Source organism: Bubalus kerabau, chromosome 1 (assembly GCF_029407905.1).
Source record: "Bubalus kerabau isolate K-KA32 ecotype Philippines breed swamp buffalo chromosome 1, PCC_UOA_SB_1v2, whole genome shotgun sequence".
Taxonomy (NCBI): Eukaryota; Metazoa; Chordata; class Mammalia; order Artiodactyla; family Bovidae; genus Bubalus; species Bubalus kerabau.
The window spans coordinates 223,078,630-223,097,241 of NC_073624.1; the positions used below are offsets into that span (position 1 = coordinate 223,078,630).

The following is an 18,612-nucleotide window of genomic DNA, read 5'->3' on the forward strand; positions in this document are numbered from 1 at the left end:
TTTTGATGTTTTCCTCCACCCATCCTGTGCTCTCATACCCTGCCTTGACCTTCTCTGTGAGTGAACATAAGGTGCCTGAGAGCAGAAACCTTTCTCCCCTGTTTTCTGCTGTGTTCCCAGTGCCTGCAAAAGTACCTGCCATGTAGTAAGTGTGGAGGAAGTATTTGTTTAGTAAATATTTATTATTGGGTAACAAACAAGATTAAGTCACAATTTACTCTACCAGGCTTTGAATAGCTGTGGTTTTACTGCATCTGTGCAGGACACGGTGGTAAAAACCCTGGGTTTTAGAGTCAGAATGCCCTCCTGATACAACATGTGCTGAATAAGGGATTTACTGTAATGATTCAAATCCTTCACCAAAGAGGTAATTACAACTTCCTGATAAGAGCAGAGCTCAGGCAGGCAGACAGGTGGTTTCGAGTTTCCCTTATAACAGATGGCACAAATGGACCAGCTTGAGGCTTTTTGAGGAAATTTGCTCATAAACAGCCTTAAATATATATATATATTTATGTTTTCCAACACATGCTTTCTAAATAAAGTGAAAAGGCTGCAGAAGATTGAGGACAAGAGCACATATTATGAAGGATGCTGTGAGGAACAGGCCTCTTTTGGTTTGCCTGAGTGGCAGGGGCAGTGAGCCTGGGATGCAAGACAGGGACTCTGTGCCCCATGGAGACTCATGTGCTGAGAAGCTGCCAGAGTGCCCACTGTGGTGAGCCTCCCCATCCAGGCACCCTTAAATGTTTGTTTGTTTGTTTGTTTCCTCTAGCACCATGAACTATATTATTGCCTTCTCCTGTAAGTTGAAATATCTTTTTTTTTTCTTTTTAAGGAAAATCTCTGTTGGTTCATCTCAAGATTTTTTTTTTTTTTTTTAAACACCAGGCAGATGGCATAGTGGCCAAGATTTAGGGCTAGTTTCAAATCCCAGCTCATCCACTCATTAGCTAATTGACTTTAGGCAAAGATCCTTCAGTTTTATGAACTTCTGTTTCATCATCTGAAAAATGAGAATAATAGTACCTGTCCCTGTGGTTGTTTGGAAAAATCAAATAAGGTCATGCCTCCCAAAGCTTGACAGAATTACTGGTATATACTAAGTATTCAATTAAAGTTAGTATTTGTTACCATCTTCTTTCACCTTCCTTTTGGCTCACTATAAACATCTGCAGGTGAAATAATCCAGACACAAAAGATCATACATTGTGGGACTCAGTTTTTTATATAATGTTGGAAAAGGCAAATGTCTAGAGATCAAAAGTAGATCAGGTTGCCTATGGCTGGTTACAGGAGCAGGGCTTGGCTGCAAATGGCAGGAGGGACCATTGGGGACTGATAGAAACATTATAAAACTGAATTATGGGTGATTATTACACAACTCTCTCCATGTTGTACATTTACAATAGATAAATTTCATAGTATGTGAATAATCCCTCAATAAAACTACCTTTAAAAATACTGCTCTCCCAGGAATGCAAAACACAGTAAGTAAATGTTGACTTGATGATGACGATAGTATAGACAAGTAATAATCAAAATTAAGAGAAGAAAAATATTAAATGACCATCACCACCTTGCCTGAAATAGATGTACACATTTTGTATTAGCTGATTTTGCTCTTTGGGGTTATTAAGTAGGTCTTGGGAAAATATATGTTGCATTTCTGCAAAAGCAAATGAAAAGATTGGTGACTGAGAACAGAAATATTCAAAATATGAGCCTTGTCAAGGCACTGAGGTGCTTGAAGGTTTTAAATGGTGCCTGGACAACTTTTTCTTCTTCATTTTAACAATCAGATCAGATCAGATCAGTCGCTCAGTCGTGTCCGACTCTTTAGGCTTTATTATTTAGAGTGGATTAACATAGTTGTTCATGGTTTATTAAAAAGAACAATGTAGAGAAAAATGTTAAAATATTTTATATTTATATTATATTTTGTTCAGTCACTATGTTGTATCTGACTCTTTGCAACCCCATGGACTGCAGCATGCCAGGGAAGTCTATGTCCTGAAACGATCTCCTGGAGTTGGCTCAAACTCATGTCCCTTGAATCGACAATGCCATCCAGTCGTCTCATCCTCTGTCATCCCCTTCTCCTCATGCCCTCAATCTTTCCCATATATAATATATAATATTATGTATGCTACATTATATATTAGAACATATACTATGGTGAAAAGATAGGAGGCTGGGTGACAGATGACTGAGTTTAGGCAGCACTACACAGTCGTCAGAAGGAAAAACACCACAAGTGAGCAACCAGAATAACAGAGACACAGGAATCCTTCAAGTCTAGACCAACATGCCTGTTTCCCTCCCCTCCAGGAACAAAATGTCCGAAATACCTGCTATGTGGTACTTGTTGGGCATAACCACCCTAGACAAGCAAACAAGCAGCTGTACATAGAGCTGTCATGACAACACTGAAGTGAGAGCTGTTCTTTTTGTGATATTCTGATGTCTGGCTTCCTTGGCTACCAAAAGTCTTACCCTGCACTTCTGATGGATCCACAAACCTTTACTAGTTGCTTTGATCCTGTGGAGTTTTTTGGGTTTTTTTGTTGCTGTTTTCAGCCTTTTAGATATTATCAATTCCAAAGAAACTGACTAAGCACTCACAGTACAAGAGCTACCAGAAGAGTAGCATAACTGCAGTGCAAAGTGGGGTCAAGACCAAAGAGAAATAGCCCTTAAGGATTCAAAAGAGAAAGACCTCCCTTTGCTCAGATAACAGAGAAGTCTCAGGTGGGAGTTCAGATTTATATGGGCTTTGAATGGTAGATGGGCAGTAGTTAGTGGCAAGGGGAGAGACCGTCCAGGGGAGAAAAATCATCAGCAAGAACATGGCAATAGAAAGCTTAGAGCATGCCCATGGCACAAGTAAACCAGTTTGACTGGAACAGGGGTTGGAGAACCCATGGTCCAAATGGTCCAAATCCAACCAGTTACCTTGTTTTTCTTTGTTTGTTCTTATTTTTACTTTATGGCTCATGAAGTAAGAATGGTTTTTACATTGTCAAACTGCTACATTTAGAACGTTTATGTAACTATGTAATACCTGTAATTTTGCCTCTTGTTCCACAAAGTCTAAAAAATATTTACTATATGACCCTTAAGAAAGTTTGCTGACTTGGAGCAAGTAATGACTCCAAAGAAGAGCACTGAGGATGTCTTTTGAAAGACATTCAAATGACAGGAACCCAAGTAGCTTAGGGAAAAAGTGGAAATCATAAGCTTACAATTTTGGAAAATCTCAGAGTGAATCTAACTTCAAGCACAATTGAATCCAGGAGCCCAAATTATTATTTTAGTTGGCTCCTTTTCCCTCTTGTAAAAAACAAAACAAAAAACTTCATTTGCAGAAAGATGTTTGCCATGTAATAGAAAAAAGGGCTCTCTGGTCATGCTTAGCCAATACATTTAGGTTTTGCATTCATGAAGAACAGCATTCATATATTAGACCCCATGAATGAGCTGTAGTCAGTTACCTGTCCATTCTTCACTCACTGTAGCCAGAAGGAAGGGGGTCCTCTGATTGACTAGCCTGGATCACATGCCTGCCCCTGCAGTAGCATCGGTAGGACCCTGGACCCTCCTGTATTGCTTGAGGTCTAGAAGAACTTCTCCAAATGAACCAGAAGAAAAGGAGATGGAAAACTGGTGGACACAAGTGAGTTGTAGTTACACATTCCACTCTAGTAGGGCAAGCAATGTATTCTACATGCAGTAGGTATTGGAGAGTTAATGAGTGGGAAACAGTGTTCATGGAACAGCATTCAACAAGTTGTTATTAAGCTATGTGTTTAGGAGGTTTGTTTGGTTAGGATAGATTAGATAGGGTGGATTGAAATGGTAAAAGATAAAGAAACCAGGCTAGGGATTTTATAATAGTCAAGGTGGGAAGGCTTTGGTCTTCACCCTAGAAGCAGTGGGGAATCATTGAGTGTTTTATGTAAAGAAATGATATGATCAGACTTGCATTTTGAAATGATCACTAGAAATGGTTCTTTTGGGTTAAACATCTATATTGAAAATCTTTTTTTTTTTTTAATTGAAAATCTTGTTGACATTGTTAGTTGGCTTCAGTTCACTTCAGTTCAGTTGCTCAGTCGTGTCCGACTCTTTGCGACCCCATGAATCGCAGCATGCCAGGCCTCCCTGTCCATCACCATCTCCCAGAGTTCACTCACATTCACGTCCATCGAGTCGGTGATGCCATCCAGCCATCTCATCCTCTGTTGTCCCCTTTTCCTGTTGGCTTAGTCACTTGTAAACTGTTCAGGGTAAATTTGGATCTACCTCAGATCTGAAAAAATAGAAATTTCAATTTTGTGAGATTAGAATTAATGGTATTTTGCTGTGTCTGTTTTCATTGACTTCTCAGTAGGTGTTTGGTTTTGGAGTATAAGAACTAGAGAATATAAAAATCATTTTCCTTCAGTTTGTTTTTGTTCACAGATGTTAAACCTCTTTTTTACCACTGGAAAGGGTGACTTTGCTGGAAAATCATTTAAAGTTTTTTCCAGTCAAGTCAATAAGCTCCCCAGAAGCAAATGAACAAGGGGTGAAAATCACCATGAAGCCCAGTGAGATTGCATTTCTTCATTGCAGCCCGAGCCAGCCATTGTGGAAAGTGAGAGTGGTCGAAGGGAGAAAGTGGGTTTTGTGCATGGTCACATCTGTGAAGCAGGGCCAGGGGTGGAAAATATAAATGGAGTAGGAAGACATTTGAGGAGGTTAAAATCAGATCAGAGACAATTTTCCACATGTTTAGACTAAAGAATAAACACTAGAATTTTAGGGAAGCCAGCTATTTGCTTAGGGGGGGACAAGCAATGTCCAGTGGCCTTCACATTAAAGTCCATGTCTCCTTATCTTTCTGTTTCATGCGCCTTTCATGGTATCCGGACCAAGCATTGTACCATGTAGTTTAATTTAATTGTCCTGGATATTATCTTCAACAGAAGTGCTTTTTCTGTTGCTGAGAATTGTGAACATAGCAAAATATTTTAGACTTCTTTTTCAAGGAATCCTCTTTCCCCAGGGTTACTGTTAAGCTGAAGTATCTTGGGCCACCTCTGCTAATTTTAGATATTCCTTTGTTTTCATCAGTGGACATTTAGATTCTTATTAAGTCCTTTTACCTCCTTTTCCTCTCCCTAGTCCAAACAGGAAATATTCCCTGAAAGCAGACTGTATAGAAAGGGATACCAGATGGCCAATGACTTGAGGCAGTGTTGTTAACTTGTTGTCCAGCCAACTCAGAATGTGACATTGGAGATGTCCCCCTCCTGGGGGAAAGGAAGACACCGTTGATTTACTGTAATAACTTTACCTAAAAAAAAGGTCTCTAGAGCAGTCAACACAATTTCTCAGTGAGGACAGAGGATGGAAAATTTAGTCCTTGCATATGGAGGGGCACTCAGTAAATATTTGTTGCTTGTATTTGACTGAAAAAGAAGAGAAACAGTCAAAACAGTTGGGAACTGCCAACTGTATTATGCAACCTAAACCACGGATTGATGTAACAAAGACAAAATTGTCATTTTGCCCCTTTTAAGCATCCCTTCTCTAGAGAATAAAAGTAGCCATTTGTATGATTAGGGAGAGCATTTCTTCTATTAACATGTATTAACTTTTTGGTTTTAAATGTAACATATTAATTGTAGAAAATATGGAAAACATTTTAAAAGCACAAAGAATAAAAATCACCCATAGAATGCTATTAATATGCTTACTGTCCTTAGGTATGTCTTAAGATAGATGTATACATATTTTTTATTATATAGAAGAGTACATGAGACATATACAGCTTCACAAATTGATCTTCAGCAGCTGCCCCCCAGGTAAGAAGTACAATGTTGCTGGGACCCCAGAGGAACCCACAACTCTCACTTTCTCCTTCCCTCTAACAATCCTTTCCCTCTCTGTGGATAACTACTAGTCTGATGTTTATTGTAATCCATTCCTTGTTTTTATTTATATTTTAGCTCTTCAATACAAATTCTGGGGGGCTTCCCTGTTGGCTCAGACAGTAAAGAATCCACTTATAATGCAGGAGACCCGGGTTTGATCCCTGGTTCAGGAAGATCCCCTGGAAAAGGGAATGGCAATTGTTATTTGCAATAGTAAGGTCCCATGAAGTTACTGCAAACACTGGATTAGCAAATATCTAACTATTGCTCCTACAGGAAATACAGGATTAGGTTCCTACAGCCTCTGTTTACAATGTTTTTGTCAACTTATTAATTCATAACCTTGTTTTACATGGATTCCTATTTAAAGACACTTCGTTTAATATTACTATTGATTCATTAACCTTCAGCTCAGGACCAGCAGGGCTGTAAGTTATGCCTGAATAAAGCTTATTAAGCACATGTTTTCTTTGTGAGGCATATCCCAGCCTTCTTACACATAGAGACATTGAAGAGCTGGAACAGAAGGCAGAGCATCCCTTTATTCAACCTCAGCTGGGAATGTGCATCTTGGGTGACTAAAGTTTTTCATCACTCCATATGTATCCACAAATGACTATGAAAGCACCTTGAGTATTGATTCTGGACTTAAAAATAAATTTTAGCAAATAGGGGAATTCACGACTGCAGATCCACAAATGACTGACTTATTTAGTGCATCCCTAAAATGCAACATTTTGTTTTATTATTTTGAGTCTGGCTTCTTTTGCTCAATAGTTTTAAAAGTCATTCCTGTGTAATAGCTGTATTTTATTCATTTATTTTCACTATAGTAGAATGAACAATTGTATTAATATACTAAAACTACTTCTGCATTCTACTTTTGCTCAACTTCTAGTTTGTTTTGGGGCTTCCCCAGTGAGTGGCTCAGCAGTAAAGTATCTGCCTGCAATACCAGAGATGTGAGTTTGATCCCTGGGTTGGGAAGATCCCCTGGAGGAGGGCATAGCAACCCACTCCAGTATTCTTGCTGGGAATATCTCATGAACAGAGGAGCCTCAGGGGTGGAGGGTAGGGACCAGGGACCGCAGTCCATGGGGTTACAGAGTTGGACACGACTGAAGCAGCTGAGCACGTTAGCTTGTCTCCAGTTTTTGTCTTTTACAGATAAACTGCTCAACATATACTCATACATGTCTTTTGGTATATACATATGCACTGTGCTCTAGGGTACACATCTGGGAATGAACTGCTGAGTCACAGAGTGTGATAAATTATTCATTTTTGCTAAGTAATACCAACCTGTTGTCTAAAGAGTAGAGTAGTTTACAGCCATCCTCCAACAACGTATAAGAATTCCAGTTATTCCACTTCTTGTAAACACTTGGTATTTTCAGCACTTTGATGTTAGCTGTCTTAGTTGTTCTGGTAGGTGAGCAGGATCATCCCCTGTGGTTTTAATCTATGCTTCCTGCATTACAGAAAGTGTGAGCACCTTTCTTTTGAAATTTCTCTTCTGAAATCCCTGCCCAGATGTCTTGCCCATTTTCAACTTGGTTGTCTGCTTTTTCTTACTGATCATGATCAGTAGGAGTTCTCTGTATAGTCTGGTATGTGCTCTTTTTTAATGTATTTATATATTGTAGACCATCTTTTGCTGTCTTTTAACTTTGTCTTTTGATACATAAAAGTTCTTATTTTAATATAGTCACATATATCGATACTTTGCTTTATGGTTAGTGCCTTTTATGCCCTATTGGATAAGTTTCAATCCCAAGTTCCCAGAATTATTCCCTGTTTTATTGTTTGGCATTTAGACCTATAATCTGCTAGACAACCATCTGTTAGGTATGATATGTGGAATTGGTTGTATCATTTTTTCCGTATAGATATTTGATTATCCTAGTGCCTAGTGGAAGAGTGCTTTCCATTAGTATTATAAAGTAATATAGGATCATGATTTAAAAGCTCAAAACAGTATAAACAAATGTAAAATTTTAAAAAGTGAATGTCCAGTCCATGCCTGTGGACTCAGTCCCCATTCTTAATCCCCTGAGGCAGTTACAGTTTCTTGCCTGTAAACTTTAAGAATAGTTTAAAGAACCCTAGCATGAGAATGGTGGCTTTAAAGCAAACTTAAGTTGTGCCTCAGGACAGGAGAAGATTGAATCTAGTGTCACTGTCACTTTTCTGTTTGTTACAGTGAATGCATTTGTCTTTGCAGTATCTTCATTATATAGAGAATGACGGTTGTAATTGCTCTCAGTTTAAGATAGTAAGGAGATACTTGGATTTCTCTGCAACCACTTCAGTCTTATGAAATAGCAAATGTTACCTTATAGATCCTTTGAAGTGCTCCCAAAATGTTTCTGACTTTCCTTAAAAATAGCTTCATAAATTGTGAGGTTATTTAGTTGAAAGGAAGTAAATACATTTTAAGAACCAGTTCTGATGTAGCTAAAATGTGATTTTGAAAAAGACTGACGGGCTTTACATTTCCTCTAAAGTCAGGAATAAGACAATGGTGCCCACTTTCACCATTACTATTCAACATAGTTTTGGAAGTTTTGGCCACAGCAATCAGAGCAGAAAAAGAAATAAAAGGAATCCAAATTGGAAAAGAAGAAGGAAAACTCACTATTTGCAGATGACATGATCCTCTACATAGAAAACCCTAAAGACTCCACCAAAAAATTACTAGAACTAATCAATGACTATAGTAAAGTTGCAGGATATAAAAACACCCAGAAATCCCTTGCATTCTTATACACTAATAATGAGAAAACAAAAAGAGAAATTAAGGAAACAATTCCATTCACCATTGCAATGGAAAGAATAAAATACTTAGGAATATATCTACCTAAAGAAACTAAAGACCTATATATAGAAAACTATAAAACACTGGTGAAAGAAATCAAAGAGGACACTAACAGATGGAGAAATATACCATGTTCATGGATTGGAAGAATCAATATAGTGAAAATGAGTATACTACCCAAAGCAATTTATAGATTCAATGCAATCCCTATCAAGCTACCAACAGTATTCTTCACAGAGCTAGAACAAATAATTTCACAATTTGTATGGAAATACAAAAAACCTCGAATAGCCAAAGCGATCTTGAGAAAGAAGAATGGAACTGGAGGAATCAACCTACCTGACTTCAGGCTCTACTACAAAGCCACAGTTATCAAGACAGTATGGTACTGGCACAAAGACAGAAATATAGATCAATGGAACAAAATAGAAAGCCCAGAGATAAGTCCACGCACATATGGACACTTATCTTTGACAAAGGAGGCAAGAATATACAATGGATTAAAGACAATCTCTTTAACAAGTGGTGCTGGGAAATCTGGTCAACCACTTGTAAAAGAATGAAACTAGAACACTTTCTAACACCATACACAAAAATAAACTCAAAATGGATTAAAGATCTAAATGTAAGACCAGAAACTATAAAACTCCTAGAGGAGAACATAGGCAAAACACTCTCTGACATACATCACAGCAGGATCCTCTATGACCCACCTCCCAGAATAATGGAAATAAAAGCAAAAATAAACAAGTGGGACCTAATTAACCTTAAAAGCTTCTGCACATCAAAGGAAACTATTAGCAAGGTGAAAAGACAGCCTTCAGAATGGGAGAAAATAATAGCAAATGAAGCAACTGACAAACAACTAATCTCAAGAATATACAAGCAACTCCTACAGCTCAACTCCAGAAAAATAAATGACCCAATCAAAAAATGGGCCAAAGAACTAAATAGACATTTCTCCAAAGAAGACATACAGATGGCTAACAAACACATGAAAAGATGCTCAACATCACTCATTATCAGAGAAATGCAAATCAAAACCACTATGAGGTACCACTTCACACCAGTCAGAATGGCTGCGATCCAAAAGTCTACAAGTAATAAATGCTGGAGAGGGTGTGGAGAAAAGGGAACCCTCTTCCACTGTTGGTGGGAATGCAAACTAGTACAGCCACTATGGAGAACAGTGTGGAGATTCCTTAAAAAACTGGAAATAGAACCGCCTTATGATCCAGCAATCCCACTGCTGGGCATACACACTGAGGAAACCAGAAGGGAAAGAGACACGTGTACCCCAATGTTCAGCGCAGCACTGTTTATAATAGCCAGGACATGGAAGCAACCTAGATGTCCATCAGCAGATGAATGGATAAGAAAGCAGTGGTACATATACACAATGGAGTATTACTCAGCCATTAAAAAGAATACATTTGAATCAGTTCTAATGAGGTGGATGAAACTGGAGCCTATTATACAGAGTGAAGTAAGCCAGAAAGAAAAACACCAATACAGTATACTAACGCATATATATGGAATTTAGAAAGATGGTAACAATTACCCTGTGTACGAGACAGCAAAAGAGACACTGATGTATAGAACAGTCTTATGGACTCTGTGGGAGAGGGAGAGGGTGGGAAGATTTGGAAGAATGGCATTGAAACATGTAAAATATCATGTATGAAACGAGTTGCCAGTCCAGGTTCGATGCACGATACTGGATGCTTGGGGCTGGTGCACTGGGACGACCCAGAGGGATGGTATGGGGAGGGAGGAGGGAGGAGGGTTCAGGGTGGGGAACACATGTATACCTGTGGCGGATTCATTTTGATATTTGGCAAAACTAATACAATTATGTAAAGTTTAAAAAAAAAAAAAAAAAAGACTGAGGGGCTTTAACAGGAAAGAATACTCCCCTTGGTAAGTACTGTGCAGCGTAGAGCACACTGTTCCGTTTCCCCTGCTGGTCCTTTTTCTCTTGAGGGCTTTCCCCTGCATGGAGTAATTGAACTGAGATCACTGTCTTTTTACTTATATTTTACCACTGCATCTTTACTTACAATCCAGAGTTTTGCCCTCTACCTCATACTTCTTTATTATTCTATGTGAGAAGGTTCAAATGATTGGCTTCAGAGAGCCTTAAGGATAACAGATTCCCTATTCTAAGATTTTGGATTTTATTTAATCGCAGAATTATATGTCTTTCCAAAAATACTCCTTCTGAATTTGACACTTGTTTGGAACTTTTAAAAATAATTTTTTAAGCTAGAAAACAGAGCTGCTGCCCTGTAGACTAGTCAAGCTATTTTAAAAGCAAATTATTTAAAAACCATTTTGAAAGCAATTGCATATAATTGCTAAGGCCTTAAGGGGATTTCACCAGCCAGTCTCATTAATCAGGATTCTGTTATTGTCTAAATAAAAATATGTATTAAATTATATTAGATGAAGGGAAAAAAATCTGTAAATACTGTGCATACTTGTAAGAGTCAGAAAAGAATACAGAACAATGCATCTTGGGGGCTTGTGGTTTTCCACTTGTAAAGTCGTTTAGCACATACTGAACATTCAGGACGTAGACAAGATACATGTAAAGAATATGTTCAAATTTCCAACAAATAGAAATTGGTTTTTGTGTCGTCTGGGGCTTCCCAGGTGGTGGCTCAGTGGTAGAGAATCCGCTCACGGGAGGAGGTGATGCAGTGCAGGAGACACAGGAAACATGGGTCCGATCTCTGGGGTGGAAACACCCCCTGGAGGAGAAATGGCAACCCACTCCAGTATTCTTGCCTGGAGAATCCCATGGACATGGGAACCTGGAGGTCTACAGTCCATGGGGTTGCAAAGAGTCAGGCGCAACTGAGCGTCTGAGCACTTTATATCATTTACTCTGATTCACCAGTAACCAGTTTACTGGCGTTCCTTTTGACCTTGTTTTCCAACTGAAGTTTGATTTTCCTTCTGTTTTTATGGCACTTTAACTGAGGACATAAAGAGATATTTTCCAAGGAAGAAAAATTCCCTAATTTGGGATTAGATTAGATGGGAGTTTACAAGTTTTCATGGGTTTTTCCCTTGTCTCTCATTATAGGAGGAAAGAGAAAGAAATTCAGGCCTCCTGCCTTGAGTCTAATAGCACCATCTGCTCCAAGCCTAATGGGGAAGGGGGACTGCGGGAGCAGCAGTCCAGGCCTGAGATCCCTTCTGCTCCAAGCCTAATGGGGAGGGGAACTGCAGGAGCAGTCAGTCCAGGCCTGAGATCCATGACCCAGAACCTGGCCTATAGGTCACAGACTACTGCCTGGCAGAGAGATGTCAGTGTCGGTTTTATGACCTCTCCCTAGTACGCTGCCAACAAGGCACTCTTTGGCTCCCCTGTGTACCTCATCCCTCCAAGTCAGTCTTGTCTTTGAGGATCCTACACTAAACCAACCACCCACCATTCCCCGTCTCTCTTAGGTGAGCCATACCATATGGCCAGGGGTCCAGCACCCCCCAGGCTGCGGTAGTCTGGCTCTATCCATCTGCCTGTCTCCTTTCCCACTCGTCCTTCTTGGCAGAATGCCCTTTAGAAAATTAAACTTTGCTTCCAGATAGAAACAACACAGGAGAGGAATTATATTCATTTTTCTGGAAATGCTAGGAAAGAGAAGAGGCCAAGGTAACTTTGTGGACTGGGTGGGGTTGGTGGGGAAATCCACCTGATTCTTCAAATTGGTAATTCTCTGTGCTGGAGGGAGCCATGGTGAGAGGGAAGGGGCAACCCCCATACGCTATTGGGGGGAATGCAATTCAGTCTAAACTTTCTGCAAAGCTGTTTCCTAGGATGTATCAGGACCCTTAGAAAAGGCTCCTAGCCTTTGACCCATTAATTTAACTTCCAGGAATTTATACTAAAGAAACAACTGGAGACAAGCAGTGGTCTGCTACAAGAATGTGAATTGCAGCACTATTTCTTATGGCTGAGGGGGGATAATAGTTCAAATGTACACAATAAGAAAAAAGTTACATAAATCAGGCCATACCATACAGTAGACTCCCCTGTAGGTCTGAGAATACTCTGGGGGGTTGTAGAAAGGCCTTCAGGGGGTTATCTGCTAAGACTGTGGTTTTGAAATTATTTTTCTATCCTAACATCAGTTGCTTTTTAGCCTCATTAATGACGAAAGAGTTTTATGATTTGGGGAATATATCAAAGGTTACTTAATGACAACAGAAAATGCTTACATGAAAAAAAGCATGCTACTATGTATGTAGTATTATCCACAACCCTCCCCCGCCCCAAGAAAAGTGAAGAAATTTGCCAAGTGATTATCAGTGGAATAAATTATGTATGATTTTACTGCTTTTCTTTTGATATTTTTTCATTTCTTCATCATCTATAATTTTGCATATCAGAATTGAAGATCAGCTTTCTTATTAATGGTCAGCTAGCTGCTTATCTTGTACCAGCTCAGGATTTTCCACTCCTGTGCTTTGGAGCCACGAGAGGGTCTGCCACATCTGTGATCAAACTGGGAGCCTGCTGGGGCAGCCCTGTCCACAGCCTAGTAGGCATGCCCTGGCTGGTGCATCAGATGCCCCATCAGTCAAGTGAGTCACCACAGAAGGGTGTCAAGCTGATGATATTGCCACACAACTGTACTTGAACTCTCAGCCACATCCCAGCATGATGCCAGGCCTTTGAGCCTTATCTTCCTAAACCATTATTTCTTCCCTGTCCAGTGAATGTCACAGGGACTGGCTGGGCTGTGTGACTCCTTTTGAGGACACCATGGATCAGCAAACTAAAGCTGATACAAGTCTCCAGTTGAATCAAAACCAGACCAGCAAATGTTCCTTAAAGTTTAAGCTGTTGTTGGCTGTACTTGGGCCTTGATGTGGGGGCCTGGCAGGACCCCAAGAATATTTAGGGTGAAAAATGTGCTAGGGCATTTAGCTGGACGCTGAGGTTGTGAAGAGGCCTTCATGGATCAAGTGCTAAGAGTGTAGTTATAAAATTATTTTCTTCTAACCTAACATCAATTATTTGTTATCTGTGGCCTCATTGATGGGAATAGACTTTGAGAATTCAATATTGGGGATTTCAGAGCCAGTAATACCAAAGCTGGCCAGTTTTGGTCTGTTTTGTCTTAGATTTTTTACCATTGCTGTTGTCACTTTAAGTAACCTATAGCCAGACACTTCTGTGGCCAGAGGTTAAGATTATACAAATAGTCTTTGGCCATTATCGTCATCCCTGTGCATCTTATTTTCCACCTGTATGTTCTCTGGGTTGCATCAAAACTGATATATAATATGCTCTATATTTCTTGGAGGAACGTTCATATGTTTACGTCATTCTGTTGCTACAAGCATCAACCATTGTGGTATATAAGAGTGTTCAGTAGTATTGTTGACATTTGGTTTTGTTAATGTGACTGGAGCACAAGCAAAGTATAATTTCAATCAGTTTAGAAATCACAGAAGTACTGTGGAGTGTACATTTTATTGTTTTGCTAAAATGTAGTGGTAATAAGTTCTAAATTGGAGTTATTTTATAGCAAATAAATGTTATTGCTATAACTAAAATGCAAGCCGACAAATGAAAATCTGCTAGTTGTTAAAAAGCACAGTTAATAATACTACGGCAGTAGACATGGAGACTGAAGAGTAACTTCTTAGGATCATTGTGAATGTCCTGCATCGCAACCATTGTTGTTGCTGTTCAGTCGCCCAGTCGTGTCCGACTCTTTGTGACCCCATGAGCTACAGCACTTCAAGCCTCCCTGTCCGTCACCATGTCCTAGAGTTCGCCCAAGTTCATGTTCATTGCATCGGTGATGCCATCCAGCAATCTCATTCTCTGATGCCGTCTTCTCCTTCTGCCCTCAATCTTTCCCAGTTTCAGGGACTTTTCCAGTGAGTCATCTGTTCGCATCAGATGACCAAAATACTGGAGCTTCACCATCAGTCCTTCCAGTGAATATTCAAGGTTGATCTCGCTTAAGATCAACCATAACCCCAGATAATTTCAGCCATGTACTAGGTCACCAAGAACCACTTAGATATCCAGGGTTGTGTTCATAGACTATGTTCCCAGCTATGCCTTTAGCCAAAGGAATGATTCTTGGTACAGTTGAGGTAGGAAGCTGAAAGGATTTCCTGCTTATTGTTGTTTAGTCGCCAAATCATGTCCGGCTCTTTTGTGACCCCATGGACTGTAGCCTGCCAGGCTCCTCTATCCATGGGATTTCCCAGGCAAGCGTACAGGAGTGTGTTGCCATTTCCTTCTCCAGGGTATCTTCCTGACCCAGGGATTGAACCTGCATCTCCTGCATTGGCAAGTGGATTCTTTACCACTGAGCCACCAGGGAAGCCCTTCCTATTTATAGAAGCCACTGAAATAAATAAATAAATAAAGTCTTAAGAACTTTTAAATTATCCTCTGCTGCCTACTAACCAAAGGAACAGACTAGTTCAGGCCTCTGGGCCTGGGTTGCTCTCATAAACCTCCAGACTGTCCCTGGTTGGAACCTGAGTTCCCAGGCTGGGCTGCAGTTGGAATAGCCAGGCCTTGCTCACTGGGTCATTACCTTGTGGGAGGAGGACTAGGGAATGCAGGGCCTCTCTTAGCAGCTGCTCTGTGGATTAACTAAGGACTGACTACCCAGTGGAAATAAGGCAGCACTTCCTCCCAGGACCCAAGACAGAATCAAGTGTGGGAACAGGTATTAACCTAATCATAGAATAACTGATCCCTTAACTAATGAAGTTACTTACTATCTTATATTATAGTTGTTTTTAAATTTGTCTCATCTCATGAAATACACTGTATGCTCAGCAAGTCAGAGACCTTGGTAAATGCTGAATTGTATTCCGTTTATTGTCTTGATCACACTGTGTGTCCAGTAAGTTAGTCATTGCTGGAATAATTCAGAAGAGAAGAGCCATACTCTTCAAATGTAATCTCTTCTATTATATGAATTCCATCTGCTGTATGAATCTACCAGACGGAAGACTGGAGGCAGGATTGAGTATTTTGTTGGGATTTACAATGTGTTGAGTCTATTTGGGTCTGTCTGTTGCTGCATTCGCATTTTCCCTTGCAAATGTGGTAGGCATCTGAAGGAAACTCATAAATCAGTGGTTCAGAAGGTTTCTAGTGGATCTGTAAAGAAGTTTGGCATAGCCTAGAGGACCAAAGCAAGTCCTGCTACCCAGAAGCAACGCACTGTGGCAGGGAGAGCCCCGTGCTTGGAGCCAGCAGATTGGGGTCGGAACCTCGGCCCTGACACTGCAGCCTGAGTATCTTCAGGGAAGCCTCAAATTGGCCCAAGTTCCCATATCTATGAAATGGGAATTATAATAACGCCTCGTGGCTAGATAGTTGGGTTAAAGGAGATTCATTAATTTAGTGAATAATTATGTACTGAAAACCTCTTAGGCACTATTTTAGAAGTTAGAGGTAGAGCAGTAAACAAAACAAACAAAAATCCCTGCTCATAGAATTTATATTCTAGAAATACAGTACCCATAGTGGCATTTACTAAATGTTTCATTCAGTTAGTCTGAGGATATTCAACGAACTCACGCAATGGGATTTTACTGTACACTTCTGTAGGAATTTATGTTACAACTGTAGATAATTAAGGCCATTATTGAGTCTCTTATCTGAGTTGAAGATATCTCATTAAGTAGGACGTTTATGTGTTCTTGCTAAATTCTGGAATGTTTAGACAGTGTGTTCCCTGGAATTGGATTCGTGCAGTGCTTGGGTCAGAAAGGCCAGCTGCCGTCCAGGGCTGCAGGTGGTGTGGCTGGGTGGTTTCTGCGTTGTTTTGGTGTTTGTGCTATCTATGACTTAATGCAGTTTTACAGAGTTGCTAGATGTTTGTTTGTATAATTTGTAAAATAAGTCAAAAGGCTAGCATGACTACTTAAAAGCCACCAATCATGTTTTAGTGAGTGATTTCAACCTTTTCTGTCCAGTTTTTTGATCAGCCACCCATCAAAGAACAGATTGACAGATTTAAGCTTTCAGTTCATTTTTACATTGCCTTCCATCTGGGACTTTTTCTTTGAGCATCAAAATGCCCAAAATCCTTGAAAAGAGAAAGAATAAGCCTGGAAAGCAAACCTCCGAGGGACAGCTGGGTGCTGCACACAGTTGTGTGCCCTCTCCTGGGAGGTGTGTGGGCAGACCCATCCTCCACCCGTGATCACTTTCCACAGTTCTTCTCTGGGTCTCCAATGGCACACAGCCCATTTAGTTAAAAATGTAAACAGGAAATCATTTTCTGGTGGACTGGCCTGTGTGGCCCAAAAAAAAAAAAAAAAAAAAAAGAAAGGTCATTTTTGCTGAGACACAACTTTCGAAACGCATAGTGGTGGAAGCTGGAGGCTGGTTATAAGCTAGCCCTGCCCAGATGGAGGTCAGTGATAGGATGTGGGTGTGGGAACCCATGGATGTGGGTTCAGGGCATTTTTCACTGATGGCCAAAGGCACAATGGACACGACTGCGGAAGCTCCCATCACCTAGAAAGCAGTTGTTCTGCGGGGCAAAGAGACATGTTGATACTCCGAGGAATTCCAGAGCGGGCATTACTTGGAAGACACGGGGGTCTGGTCTGGAGAAACGTGCCTTGGCACTGAAGACGCGGTCTGGGTTCAGTGCCCCTCCAGTCTCTCCAGCTCCCTGTCGCTCGGCCTCCCCTGACCCTCCTGTGCTCCCGCTGTGGTTTCCCTGTGTGCTGACGAGTTTTTTGGTGGTTATGTCTTGCAGCCCCCCGAATCCAAGCCCAACTTCACCCCTCTCGCCATCTTGGCCCATGTTCTCGGCGCCATCCAGCCCTATGCCCACTTCATCCACGTCCAGCGACTCATCCCCCATCAGGTCTGTTGCAGGGTTTGTTTGCTTTTTTGTTGCTGCCGTTGTTCTCTCATCGGCTTGGTCCTCTCTTCATGCAGTGTTCAGCCTCCTCGTCAACTTTGTTCCCTGCCATCCAAACCTGCACTTGCTTTTTGACAGGCCAGAAGAAGCAGTTCGTGAAGACTCCAGGTAAAATTACGGATGATGATCACTCTGTTCCTGCTTATCCAAAGCTGGTCAGGGATTCCAGCCTCAGAGACCAAAGCTGGGAGGGACCATTTGCATGAACCAGCATGGCATTTTTCATGCCCTTCTGAACCCTTCCTCCAGTTCCTGAATTTATCTGTGGTGCCTAGAGTTTGAGGAGAGAGTGCTTCTTGAAAGGGCTCCTGTTTACATTGCTCTCTGAATCAGGAGGCTCTCTGTGCTTCAGCATAACATAATTTCAAGGGGAACAGTGCTGAGACACGTGCCGGCCTTTTCTTCCCTCATTTTTATCAGGTAGCATCAGGCAACATTTATTTGTGGAGTTGGGTTTTTGGCCATGAATATTGATACCTAGATGGTGAGACCCAGACCAGTCAGGAGAGAGACAAATATAATACAGAATAAATTGTTCCTTACCTTCCATGCAGTCCCAGGAACCCTCATGCTCCCAGCCTGTGTCTGTCTCCAGGTGTCATGAACCCTTAGCTCTTATGGGAACAGGTAACACCTCTTTCTGAGGGTTGACCTAATTGCTCCCTCCAAGGCCCAGGCTGTAGTTTTTCCCTGCTTTGATGACACACAGACTTAATTATTTGCATTTGAGTTCTTTGGAAAAAAGAAGCTGTTTAAATGCTACAAAACAATTCATGAGGATGCTGTAGAGTCCCTCCGCTGCATATGTCCCCAGCATGTGTGTGTCCTGCACAGATAGTCTCTGCTTTCAGACAGCCAAAACACAGAGCCCAGTTACAAGCTTCATCAGAACCTCAGCCCATGGCAGTGTTTTCTCATCCATCTTTTACTCATAGCTGGT

At 40.8% G+C, this 18,612-nt stretch overlaps 1 protein-coding gene across 5 annotated transcripts in view; it reads left to right on the forward strand.

Moving 5' to 3' along the window:
- Positions 1 to 18,612, forward strand: part of ARHGAP26 (Rho GTPase activating protein 26) — a 467,573-nt gene that overhangs the window by 428,843 nt on the left and 20,118 nt on the right. For 2 of the 5 annotated variants that reach the window (XM_055556593.1, XM_055556605.1), the window contains exon 21: positions 17,505 to 17,780. The exons of 1 other annotated variant lie outside the window; for it this stretch is intronic. In XM_055556593.1, the coding sequence (XP_055412568.1) occupies positions 17,505 to 17,780 (276 nt within the window). The remainder of the gene's footprint in view (positions 1 to 17,504; positions 17,781 to 18,612) is intronic. 2 more of the 5 variants (XM_055556613.1, XM_055556620.1) reach the window with 2 other exon arrangements.